General features: G+C 39.4%; 1 protein-coding gene across 8 annotated transcripts in view; it reads right to left on the reverse strand.

Annotated features, from left to right (window-relative positions):
• ATM (ATM serine/threonine kinase) overlaps positions 1–13,465 on the reverse strand; it is a 129,762-nt gene that overhangs the window by 47,851 nt on the left and 68,446 nt on the right. For 7 of the 8 annotated variants that reach the window (XM_078432709.2, XM_078432710.2, XM_078432711.2 and 4 more), the window contains 5 exons: positions 11,615–11,786; positions 8,225–8,366; positions 4,785–4,961; positions 2,670–2,847; positions 81–168 (listed from right to left, as the gene is read on the reverse strand). In XM_078432709.2, coding sequence (XP_078288835.2) covers positions 81–168; positions 2,670–2,847; positions 4,785–4,961; positions 8,225–8,366; positions 11,615–11,786 — 757 coding nt within the window. Of the gene's footprint in view, positions 1–80; positions 169–2,669; positions 2,848–4,784; positions 4,962–8,224; positions 8,367–11,614; positions 11,787–13,465 lie in introns of those variants that run through there. The other variant, XM_078432714.2, reaches the window with a different exon arrangement.

Below are 13,465 nucleotides of genomic sequence, written 5' to 3' on the forward strand. Positions count from 1 at the left end.
GAGAACGTGACAATGCAGCCGGCAGTAACAAGTGACCCTTCTAAGTCCCCAAACCCCAAAAGCCATGTTCACTCCATTACCTCCTTTGTCTCCTCATGTAGTCCACAACAGCAAGCATGGTCCTCTGCGACTTTTTATCCACACAGCATCGGAAAAAGTGCTCTGAGTCTGACAAAGAAAGACAGCTCCCCTTAGTCTGGGCAGACTTGCTTAAGGGCATCCTTCCTTCTGGGCGTGCGTCTGTCTCCCTCTACACTCTAAGCTTCTGGTGGGCAGTCACCTGGCATAAAACTGGTTCTTAATAAGTATGAATCGATAAGAACTTAATGGCATTTCTTACTCTTTTACAAGAAACTGTGCTTATTAATGAAACTGAGAATTTAATTACAATTTATATTTTATTTCTGAAGGGGGCTAATTCACTGGCTCAGTAAATATTTACCGAGGATCTTTTATATACTGGGCAGTTGGGATACAACTCTGAATAAGAGAGACTGTTTCTGTGCACACAGAAGTCACTGGCTTGCCTGAGAGTCTCGTCTCTGTGTGATGAGGATGTGACAGGGAAGTGGAGAGTGGACAGGCACAAAGGATGGAACCTAATCTAAACAAGGAAAGGTTCACAGAGAAAGGGGTATCCGATGGAAGAGTGGCAGACAGTGTCCCAGGCAAGAGAAACAACCACCTACGGTGGCTGCAACAGGAACTCACTGTAAGAATTTCAGTTGTGCTGACAGCAGCAAGGATGCTGGGGGCAGACACAAACAGAGGGACTAGCAGGATTTATAACACAGAAGTGGCAGGACCTGGCAGTCGGGTGAACATGAGAGAGGTCTAAGTGGGTGCCCTTCACTGATGAGGTGCATGGTCGGAGAGGCCGAGGGGAGGGGATAGGAGGAAGATGGCAAGTTTACTCTGGAGAAGTGAGTCCAAGGTGCACGGGACACAATCAAGTGAGGTCAGGGAGACTTACAGACATCAGATCTGATGGAAATGTGTATTTGCTTTCCTTGTAAACAACAGAATTCTACAGGTGAAATTTAAATTGTCATTTATGGTCACAGATACTGGCACTTTACACAGAGATAAAATAAAATGGGCAGATTTCTACCAACGAATGGTGATAGGACACATATACATATATACACATGTATGTATATAGGATAAATATGAAAACAATTATGTTCATGATAAGGAACTGCCAGGTCATCACAAGCAGTGATTAAATCGTCTTCAACAGAACTTTAAATTATTTTAATATTTAAAGTTTAAACGCTTACTGGTAATTGAATCACTTACACCATATTTCCCAAGTTAAGGACAGGAGACACAGTTTAGTTTGCAAAGTCTCTACGAGAATTATTTCATGAATTTCATTCCAATAATCTGAAGAAAATTCATGTAAGCATGTTTTGGGTCATTTACATGACAATGTATAATCTACTCAGACCACAGAGTGAGCTTCCAGGTCTACGTTTATAGTTAGATTATTTCACATGGTAAGGGTGTAATTGCTATCAACGAAGAACTACGTGAAACATAAGCCTAAGTGACACCTCAGTCGTGTCGAAGGTTTTAGCAGTAAAGAGGGAAACGAGTGGGACAAGTCACAGCTTCTGCCAAAGTGACTAGAACTGTATCAAGACTGGGAAGAGCAAGTCAGTTGCAGCAAAACAGAACGTAAATCGGTCCTTCTCTTAGAACTGCACTGGTCTCCAGTACACCAAGTGAATTTGCACCTGGTTTTGTGTTTGCACATAAAATACATTAATGACACATGTTAAAGACAGTAAGTTACCATTACAGATTTGTGATTCGTTTTGCCTTTATTTAATCTTAGGTTTGAAAACCTGACCCAGAAGAAGCCCTCAACTATGCGCATATATATATATATTATGTGTGTGTGTATGTGTGTATATATATATATATATATATATATATATATATATATATATATAGGTATTATATACCCCCCATAATACAGTGCTCCTGTTCCCGGTGGAATTTCTCCCGCTATAAGCTCTACCATGGGAAATACTTATTATAAAGCATGAAAAGAAAGGAGGTTATGTGAGCAAATGAAGTATAATCTAATTTTTATTTGCAAAAACCCCAAGGATATGTACCACATGTGAATGGTTGTTATCCTTGATCATGGAATTATGGGCAACTTAATTTTTTAATTTCTGCTCATTTCTATTTTCCACAATAAATATTTGGTAATAAAAAGGGTTGTTTTCAAACAAATGAGTCGGGGCCAGAGCTTTAGCATGAACATTTCATCATCTTTCCAACATGGTACTCCTAACATTTGCTTGCATTTATTAGCCTGCTTTTTCCACTGCTAGACTGTAGGGCGTCTTCTCTGTGTGGCTAAGGTCCGTGCCAAGCCTAGTGCCTGACACACACCGAATGCTCAGTTAGTTGCTCCCTTATTAAGAGCCACAACTTCCTGAGGGAGTACTGTGCATCAAGTGTTATCCCAGGTGCTTTATATGTCATCTCATTGAAAACTGGCTACAACCTTCATCTCCATTCTACAGATGAGGAAATAGTATTTAGATGCTATGGAATTAAGCCAATAAAGCATCCTGAAGGGATTCAAACAAATCCACCTTTCTCTAGAACTGAGAACTTAAAGTATAAATGCTAGAAATTGAACAGAATACCTGAATCCAAATTTGCAGGGGTTGTGGATCGGCTCGTTTGTGAGGAGTGTCTGAAACAGTTAGTGAAAAATCCCTGAATGTGTGTAGACAGCAGAGTTCTCCATGATTCATTTGTATCTTGGAGTAAAATATCATGAATCAAGTATGGAAGCACAGTCTGACAAAAGTCAGTTTTCACCTAAAATATACAAGCATATCAAATCAAGAGTTTGAGTGAAAATAATGTACTTAAAATTTTCATCCATTACTGGCATATTAGACTTAAAAAAAAAAAATCAATCTGCCATCAACTCAACGTACCTCTACAACACAATCACAATACATTTTCAGGCAGTGCTTAAACAAATCAAACTAATCTAGAGTATCTATGTCAAACATATGTTGTCAATTACATGACAACTGTTCATTTCCGACCTGGGCCACCTGCATGCAATGAAACAGGATACTGCTTACAAGTGAAATTATTAGGTCACTACAGCAAATAAAATTTCACTGTTGACAAGTGTTACTAATAACAAGCAGCTTTCAGGGCACCTGGATAGCTCAGTCGGTTAAGTGTCCGACTTTGGCTCAGGCCATGATTTCATGGTTCGTGAGTTCGAGCCCCACATTGGGTTCTTTGCTGACAGCTCAGAGCCTGGAGCCTGTTTCAGATTCTGTGTCTCCCTCTCTCTCTGCCCCTCCCCTGTTCACGCTCTGTCTCTCTCTGTCTCAAAAATAAATAAACGTTAAAAAAAAAAATTAAAATAAATAAATAAATCAACATTAAAAAAATTAGAAAAAATAAAGCAGCTTTCTAATTTGTTATAAAGGAAAATGGGGATTGAAGTTAAAGAAAAAAGCTGGAAAGCTGATGTTTGTACATTTGCTACACTCAGTGAAAAGCTACAACAGTCATGTTAAAATGTTTATTATTTTAATAAACTCCAATTTATGGGTATATGATGTGGGTACTTGTTTGTGATCTACTCCAAGGTATAGATAAGTACTTTAATACCCGTGGTACACTGAAACAGCATACAACCTTATGTTTGTCAAGGCACTCTCTTCATTACTCATCACATACTACACACACAAAACAAATGTGTACCAAATGCACACTTTATCTTTTCCTTTTAGACTAAAGACAAATCAAAATGGCAGTTTTAGAAATAAAGAATTTAAGGAATTTGGAGCTGGGGTGTTGTCTCTATGTATATTTGGGATATTTTATCTTGTGACCCAAAGTCAGGACTTTATAAAAAATCTCAGATATGTTCACTAATGGGAAATGCGATGTGTGTGTGTGTCCAGGGTTATCACCATGCTGACTTAGCACAAATGCTACGTAGTAATGCAGAGAGTGTGAGAATTTATTCACTGCCAACAATTTTTCTGTAGAAGTAAGGACCGTTTTTTAAATTGCTTTCAATCAGGGCACTTTACCCAAATACTCATTTCTCTATCAGTACTTTGAACTGGCAGATGTCTGAACTAGTCAGATACTCTGTTTTCACACTGCTATTGAATCATGCAGCTTTTGAAGCCTTAGAGCATCATGATATTGTACTGTTTGGCACACTTGATAAAAGCACACAAAGTTGGTGTTTAATTGGGTATGTACCTTTACCCTCTATTGAAATAAACTGTACTGTACCTTCAAAAATAAAAGAGCAATGCTAACTGCTACCCTAGTTCTTTTTCTCACTCAAGAAAGTATATACCAGGGAAAGAGAATCACAAACACCTTAAAAAAAAAAAGTAAACTAACAACAAAGCAGGAGACTTTTGGTTCATATAAATAATTTACAACCATCCGTATCTTAACTATCATTAGTGGCACCCTTTAGAGCTCATCTAGGAGGTAGCTAGCCCACAGCAGAAACCGATCGCACAAAGTTATAGCTAAATATTTAAACACGCCCGTGCAATGGGTTCCCAAAGGCCGAGCGCGGGCACTGCTCCATGGAGGTGACGCTCCACGGAGATGATGCGAGTACCACAGATCTGCAGACCAGAATCGTGTACACAGAAGCCGAACGGGACGTGACCAGCCAAGAAAGCTATTAAGAGAAGGCTCAAATAAAAACAGCAAAGGTAGGAAGGGAGTAATTAAGTCAGACTAACTAATCTTACTTCGCACATTGGCTTTAATAATTGAAGAATTTCACTCTTTGTGCCTCCACTATCCAAAAATGCACAAGTCAGCCTCTTTATCCAACTGTCATGATTTCCACTTTGAGGAGTCCACAGGCTCGTATCATCCAGGCCTTCTAAAGGACTTTCTTTGTCCAGTCTGGGTACTTCTAAAAACTAGAAAGAAAACAGTCAACACATGTAAGTAAGGCAATTAGAAATACATTCTATCTTTCTTATGCAGAACAAATATCCAGACATAAACGAATCTGTTTCCAAACCAAACTACAGTTAAAACAAAATCTGGAAGCAATGGGTACATTTTAAAATTAAAATACATTTATGTTTACATGAATGGCAGAGTGGTATGCCAAAAAGTTACTGGTCTACACAGCAGGATGCATGAGTTCGAACCTCAGCTCACTAGTGTGTTATATGAATCACAAACTCTCTGCAGCACCTGTCTTGTGGACAGAACCAGTCAGGGTCCACCACACAGAACTGATTTCAAGATTAAATCAGTTCTCAAAATGTTAAAACTACAGTGTTTTATAGCTTAGATGACTGGTTTTATTAATACTTTATATTACCAGTAATTTCACTGAGACCGAAACTGTATTGATGATCTATTAAAAAGACTATTACAATAATGGGTATATGTCCTCAAGTTAATTTCGTGAAAATTCTACTGTGTATTTCCCAGGTGCTTTATGAAAAGAAAATACTAAAGAGGAAAGTTTAGACTAAAGAGAAGGAAGAGTTCTTATGTATTTACTTTCAGAACCTTGCAATGGTTATTACCGTGGACAAAGGAGAAATCTATAGGTCATCTTAGATTTCACTACAGATGGTGTTTTTTTTTTTTTTTTTTACTATGTAATTTATTGTCAAATTGGTTTCCATACAACACTCAGTGCTCACCCCAACAGGTGCCCTCCTCAATGACCATCACCCACTTTCCCCTCTCCCCCACCCCACATCTGCCCTTACTTTGTTCTCAGTATTTAAGAGTCTTTCATGGTTTGCCTTCCTCCCTCTCTGTAATTTTTTTCCCCTTCCCCTCCCCCATGGTCTTCTGTTAAGTTTCTCAGGATCCACTTAAGAGTGAAAACATGGTTTCTGTCTTTTCTCTGACTGACTTATCTCCCTTAGCATAATACCCTCCAGTTCCATCCACGTTGCTGCAAATGGCCAGATTTCACTCTTTCTCATTGCCAAGTAGTATTCCATTGTACATATAAACCACTTCTTCTTTATCCACTCATCAGGTGATGGACATTTGGGCTCTTCCCATAATTTGGCTATTGTTGAAAGTGCTGCTATAAACATTGGGGTACAAGTGCCCCTATGCGTCAGCACTCCTGTATCCCTTGGGTAAATTCCTAGCAGTGCTATTCCTGGGTCGTAGGGTAGTTCTATTTTCAATTTTTTGAGGAACCTCCATACTGTTTTCCAGAGCGGCTGCACCAGTTTGCATTCCCACCAACAGTGCAAGAGGGTTCCCGTTTCTCCACATCCTCACCAGCATCTATAGTCTCCTCATTTGTTCATTTTAGCCACTCTGACTGGTGTGAGGTGGTATCTCAGTGTGGCTTTTATATTTCCCTGAAGATGAATGACGTTGAGCATCTTTTCATGTGTCGGTTGGTCATTTGGATGTCTTCTTTAGAAAAGCGTCTATTCATGTCATCTGCCCATTTCTTCACTGGATTATTTTTTTTCAGGTGTGAGTTTGGTGAGTTCTTTATAGATTTCGGATACCAGCCCTTTATCCAATAAGTTGTTTGCAAATATCTTTTCCCATTCCATGGTTGCCTTTTAGTTTTGTTGATTGTTTCCTTTGCAGTGCAGCTTTTTATCTTCATGAGGTCCCAATAGTTCATTTTCACTTTTAATTCCCTTGCAAGTGGAGAGATGTGTTGAGTAAGAAATTGCTGCAGCTGAGGTCAAAGAGGTTGTTGTCTGTTTTCTCCTCTAGGGTTTTGATGGTTTTCTGTCTCCCATTCAGGTCCTTCATCCATTTTGAGTTTATTTTTGTGAATGGTGTAAGAAAGTGGTCTAGTTTCATTCTTCTGCATGTTGCTGTCCAGTTCTCCCAGCACCATTTGTTAAAAAGACTGTCTTTTTGTCATTGGATATTCTTTCTTGCTTTGCCAAAGGTTTGTTGGGCATACATTTATGGGTCCAGTTCTGGGTTCTCTATTCTATTCCACTGGTCTATGTGTCTGTTTTTGTGCCAATACCATACTGTCTTGATGATTACAGCTTTGTAGTAAAGGCTGAAGTCTGGGATTGTGATGCCTCCTGCTTTGGTTTTCTTCTTCAGTATTACTTTGGCTATTTGGGGACTTTTGTGGGCTCCATACAAATTTTAGGATTGTGTCTTCTAGCTTTGAGAAGAATGCTGATGCAATTTTGATTGGGATTACACTGAATGTGTAGATTGCTTTGAATAGTATTGACATTTTAACAATATTTATTCTTCCAATCCAGAAGCGTGGAATATTTTTCCATTTGTGTCTTCTTCAATTTCCTTCATAACCTTTCTATGGTTTTCAGCATACAGGTCTTTTACATCTTTGGTTAGATTTATTCCTAGATATTTTATGGTTCTTGGTGCAATTGTAAATGGGATCCGTTTCTTTATTTCTCTTTCCGTTGCTTCATTATTGGTGTATAAAAATGCAACCAATTTCTGTACATTGATTTTGTACCCTGTAACTTTGCTGAATTAATGTATCAGTTGTAGCAGACTTTTGGTGGAGTCTGTTGGGTTTTCCATGTAGAGAATCATGTCATTTGTGAAAAGTGAAAGTTGGACTTCTTCTTTACCAGTTTGGATGCCTTTTATTTCATTTTGTTGTCTGACTGAGGATGCTAGGGCTTCCAACACTACGTTAAACAAGAGTGGTGAGAGTGGACATCCCTGTCGTGTTCCTGATCTCAGGGGAAAAGCTCTCCCAGGGAGAGAGGGGGAAGTTTTTCCCTAGTGAGGATGATATTAGCTGTGGGCCTTTCATATATGGCTTTTATGATGTTTAAGTATGTTCCTTCTATCCCGAAGGACGGTGCTATTTTAACTTCCTTCGGGAATAAACTGTTGCTTGTGGCACAATACCTACACTACACACCACACCCAACACCAAGGGCTTTCGAGGGATCAACGTAAGGGTTTTCTACTCCTAAGAAAAAAGGCCTATCACTAAGAACTCCTCCTATCCCCTGCGTCAATCTGAAGTTGAGCTTTCTATCTCTCAACTATTCCACACTGCTAAAATTAAAAACAAATCCCCTGGATTCAAGAAGTACAGTTGGAATTACTTATGAGAAAGGTTAAACGTTAGTATAATGCTACTTAAGAAACTTGACAGTCATATCTCACAGCACATACAACTGTTCTAGACAGTGTGTATTCAATAAACATTCACTATTTGACAGACCTTTTTTCTCGATGTTCTAAAAGGCTGTAGATAGATCAGCATGGGATCAGTTGTCGTCTTATAAATCTCCCAGAAAGTATGTCCAGTCTTTGTGGCTAAGATGCTTTTCAAACAGGTAACAGCAGCTGATCGCACTTTGACACTGAAAAACATACATAATTCAAATGCCTATAAAGTATATCAACTATGGTCATGAATCAACCTCGAATAAAAAATTTAAGTAAATTTACATTACAGTTGGCCCTTGAATAATACAGGAGTTAAGAGTGCTGATCCCTCCACAGTCGAAAATTTGCATAAAAATCTTGACTCCCCCAACACTTAACCACTAACAACCTGCTATTGACCAGAAGCCTTACTGATAACATAAACAGTCAATTAACATATATTTTATATGTTCTGTGTTATATACTGTATTTCTACAAAGAAGCAAGCTAGGAAAAAGCTGTTTTTAAGAAAATCATAAGGAAGAGAAAATATATTTAGAGTACTGGGCTGTGTTTATCAAAAGAAATCCACATAGAAGTAGATCCGCAGAGTTCAATTCTGTGTTGTTCAACTGTAAACTGTAAAAGCCAACTGTGTTAGGCAGTTTTAACACAAGGAAAGTTTACACCTATAAAATTCTACAGCATCAAAGCCAAAATTATCAGTGAATTTTTAATATTCCTTCAGTAAGCCTGACTTATTAATCACTGCAGCAATTCCCTTCAATGACTACAATAAAGTTTACATTATGACTGCTATAAATTAAAAGTACTCAGGAAAAGAAATACTTGGAAATAACAATGGCTAATAAATATGGGCAATGAGAACCACAGAATACAAATTCACCTGAGAAAACAATACTTTGATAGTGCTTTATCTAAAAGATGTAAATAATTTGGGCAAAAAAGAATAGCTTTTCCCTCAAATGATAAAATTATTGTCTGGAACAATTTTATTTGTTTTATTGTAATGTTTATTTATTTTTGAGAGGGAGTGAGTGTGTGTGTGAGCAGAGGAGGGGCAGAGAGAGAGGGAGACACAGAATCTGAAGCAGGCTCCAGGCTCTGAGCTGTCAGCACAGAGCCCGATGCGGGGCCCGAACTCACGAACCATGAGATCGTGACCTGAGCCAAAGCTGAACATTTAGCTGACAAAGGCACCCAGGGGCCCCAAGTCTGCAACAACTTTAAACAAACAGTAAGTACACACGTATTCTGACCAGAACCTAGTTGAGAATCATGAGGTAAGGCATCTGAAACCTGTAATAATACCCTGAAAGTCCTTTTGCTTTGCAAAATATTAGGAAAAGGAGGGCTGTGATACAAGAAAGCTGAAAATATAAGTGGACAAGAACATCAAAAGCCTGACCCTGTAAACTGGCGATGAGCTATGAAATAAAGGCTTGTTCCTCCTGGGTTTCTCAATTTAAGATGTGGAAGCATAAACCCTAAACCTGGACTCACCTTTCATCCCCTCTCCCTCACTGCTCCACACCCGACTCACAGGCAAGTCCTGCCGGGTCTCCGTTAAAAACACACCTTGGCTCCAGTAATGTTCCACCTGCCCTCTGTCCCCACCACCCTAACCCGAATCACCATCATTTCCCCTCTGGACCACCCCAGCTGCTCCATAACTGGGCTTCCCGTTTCCCCTCCACAAGCCATCTGCCACATACAAGCCAGAGTGAAACAGTAGGCTGCATCCTGACACTACTCTGCTCAAAACTCTATGGCTTTCATGTATGTTTCAAATATAATCCAAATTTCGTAATCAGAATTAGTCCTACCTTTTTAATTTCAAACATATCATCATCTTCTTTCTGCTCCTCAGACACACCACGCTAATCCCTGCTCTGGAGTTATCTCCCAGTCTGGGATGTTTCATCCCTTATCACCTACACTTCATTCCCGCTCACACCCATCAGTGATCAGCGGGATGACACTTGCTCACACAAGCCTTCCAGGACCAGCTCTTGGGAGAATCCTCTGGTCAACATTCCCTTGGTAGACCGGAGGCCTTCAAACGTCATGATTTGTTTCCTCTTACACAAAGAGGTTCCTTATGCTTTACAGTTTAAGTCACATTAAATATCTTTGCCCACCCTTTTCAGAAGAGCCAACTCCAAATTACCATGTAGTGAATGCTGCCTGCCAATTTTCTGTGGAAACATCTTCAACGACTATGCCATATACACTTTGAAATACAGTTTGACTGATGAGATGGATTACTAAGTGGATAGAAGGATGGCTTGAGGTGATGAAGCAGAGACAGCAGTGAAACAGTAAGGGTAGAATCTAGGTGGTGAGTATACGGGTATTTGCTGTAAAATTCTTTCAACTTTTCTGTAGGCTTGAAAATTTTTTAAATAAAATGTTGAGAAAGAAATGCTGTCAGCATTTTTATTGTAACAAGAAAAGAGAAAGATACATGCCCATTAAATGAACAATGAAAACATGTCACGTAGACATTACTGCCAGCTATTTATTCTCTCAGAGGTGGGCCAGTTGCAGGCAAACACAGGTAAGACACCTTATTACCTTAGAAGGGTGTCTGGTGGTGGGCAAAACTCCTCTGAACCCACCCTCCCCAAAACGGAGGTGCTCACATACACCAAAAATAAACAGATACATAAATGGGGCAGGGGTGTGCAGAAAGAAAGCCCAAGTGAATTCATAGCCACCAAAGCAGTAGTCAGGATAATATGTGTGGCACTTTTGTTTCGCATAATGAATAAAAGGGCAAAAGAAAACTCTGTCTAAGCTGAAGACTGTTGGAGTTAGGAAGCTTCTGCTCCAGGACTTACTGGAAAAGGATCATAATTCTCTAAATGAGAGGAGAGCAGCACCTGTGATCTTGACAAGGGCCCCAAGCATCCTCTTTGGCAATTCTATTTTAATGTTCTGTACAGAACCACCTGGTACTTTTCTTACTGTTTCTCTAGTCTACTCTCACTAGAATTTAACATGGACCTAGTCTGGTGTGCTCACCAGTGAATCCAGGGCCTGGCACCTAGCAGGGTTTCAGCGATTATGTGAATTAATAAAAATACACCAATTTTCATTAGAATACCTGAGATTACAAGTATGGCAGTTTATGGGGTGCCTGGGTGGCTCAGTAGGTTGAGCATCCAGCTCTTGACTTCGGCTCAGGTCATGATCTCATGGTGTGTGGGTTCGAGCCCCATGTCAGGGATTCTCCCTCTCCCTCTCTCTCTGCTCCTCCCCGGCACGTGTACATGCTCTCTCTCAAAATAAATAAATCAACTTAAAAAAAAAAAAAAAGTATGCAGCTTACAGGGGAAAAGTTTAGTTAGGAGAGATGTTTGTTTATATAAAGTATCATTCTCCTTGAACATAGGACGAGGTAGGTGCTATCAGATATAAAGTATCATTAAATACTCACCAATCTTCTACTAGCGTATTATTCAGGTAGGTCAGCGTTAGGAAGGTCCACTGAAGTTCTTTATCTTCAAAGAACTCCAGGGCCTTGGTAGAAGATGTATCTCTGCTATGCTGGATAGCTATTGTCGAGAAGTCTATAGGACCCACTTCTCCCAGGCAGCTTCCAACAGCCTCTGTATAGAGAAACTCCTTGTCAGTACACTTGTAGCTTAGAGTTCTTCCATAAAACAACTTTTCTAACTTCAAAAATAAAATGTTTTGTCATTCTTCAAGAGTTGAGTGGTTAACCAAAGACTGAATAAAGAAGCTGCAATACATTGTATCACTGCCTTTATACATCCATGTGGGCAAAGGTATTTTCCCATATAAAATCATATCCAGGACAGAGAAGTCATTAACAGAATATAGGTATTAAGAATGAAAGTGTAAACAGAGCTACTGTATGAACGTTATCAACAGACTTAAGCCTGTTAAAATTTTAAGTATTACGCACACGAAGCACACCAATCTGAAACACTTACTTTAGTGAAAATTCATACATGTTTTTTTCCACCTGTGTTATCACTACCCAGATGAAGATAGGGAGCAGTTTCTGCATGCCAGAGAACTCCCTCACGCTCTTTTCCAGGAGTGATGGAATTTATTAAAGTATGTTCACAACTTTTTTGATAGCTCTCTTTTCCAAAGGTGGAGCCTGATTCCTCTCCCCTTCAATGTGGGGTGTCCTTGGTGATTCACTTGTAACAAACAGATCGTGTACAAGTATTTCACTTCCTTCTTTAAATTTATCCCCAGGTACCGGATTCTCTTAGAGGCTATTATGAACAGAATGGTAAATGGAACGAAATTTTCTTTTCAGATTGCTCACTGCTGGTGTACATAATCACAACTCAATCTTGTGTATGGATCTTACATCCTGCGATTGTGATTCATTTGCTGGCCCTGTTACAGTAGCTTTCTTGTAGATTCTCTAGCATTTTCTAGATACAGAATGATGTCATCTGTGGATAGAGACAATTCTACCTCTCCCTTTCCAATTTGGATGCTTTTTCTCTTCTTGTCCCACTGCTCCGGCTAGAATTTCCAGTACAACTTGGAACAGCACTGGTGAAAGAGGGCAACCTTGTCTCTTTCCTGATGTGGGGCTGAAAGCTTTCAGTCTCTCACCACTAAGTATGATGTGAGCTGTGGCTACTTAATAAAACCATGTTAAGATTTTATGCTACACAGGAAAGCCACTTAGGGCTCCTGTAGCAAATCAGGTTTGTCTCTAGAAACAGTGCCACCATGGATAAGGTATAAATTCCTTGGTCAAAGGAAACTTCTAGGGCGTTAATAAGATTGTTTCCTGGTCTGGATGCTAAAAGCACAGGTGTGTTCCATTTGTGAAAAGTTTTCGAGTTACATACTTATCATTTCTATACTTTTCTGTATGTAAGGTATATTTCAATAAAAAATTTACAAAAGAAAAAAAAAAGAAGTGCCCCAGATAATAGGCTCCCCCTGAGATGTGAAGGAAGGCTTCACTGAAAGGAAATAGTATCTGAAGGACCTCTTATTCCTCCATTTTTCTTATTTGAATCAATGCTGTCATGACAACTTCAAGCTGACTTCAATCATTCAGTGTTTCCAGCCTGGGATCACTAAGTCTAAACACCTCTTCTAGGCAGGATGTATGGTGGCCATTTATCTTACAATACGATACCCTACAAATAGTATAGGACTTGAATGTGGTTTTAATTTTTTTTTTTTAATGTTTGAGAGGGAGAGAGACAGTGTAAGTCGGGGAGGAGGAGGGGCAGAGAAAGAGGGAGACACAGAATTTGAAGTAGGCTTCAGGTTCTGAGCTGTC

Source organism: Panthera onca, chromosome D1, assembly GCF_046562875.1.
Source record: "Panthera onca isolate mPanOnc1 chromosome D1, mPanOnc1 haplotype 2, whole genome shotgun sequence".
Classification (NCBI taxonomy): domain Eukaryota; kingdom Metazoa; phylum Chordata; class Mammalia; order Carnivora; family Felidae; genus Panthera; species Panthera onca.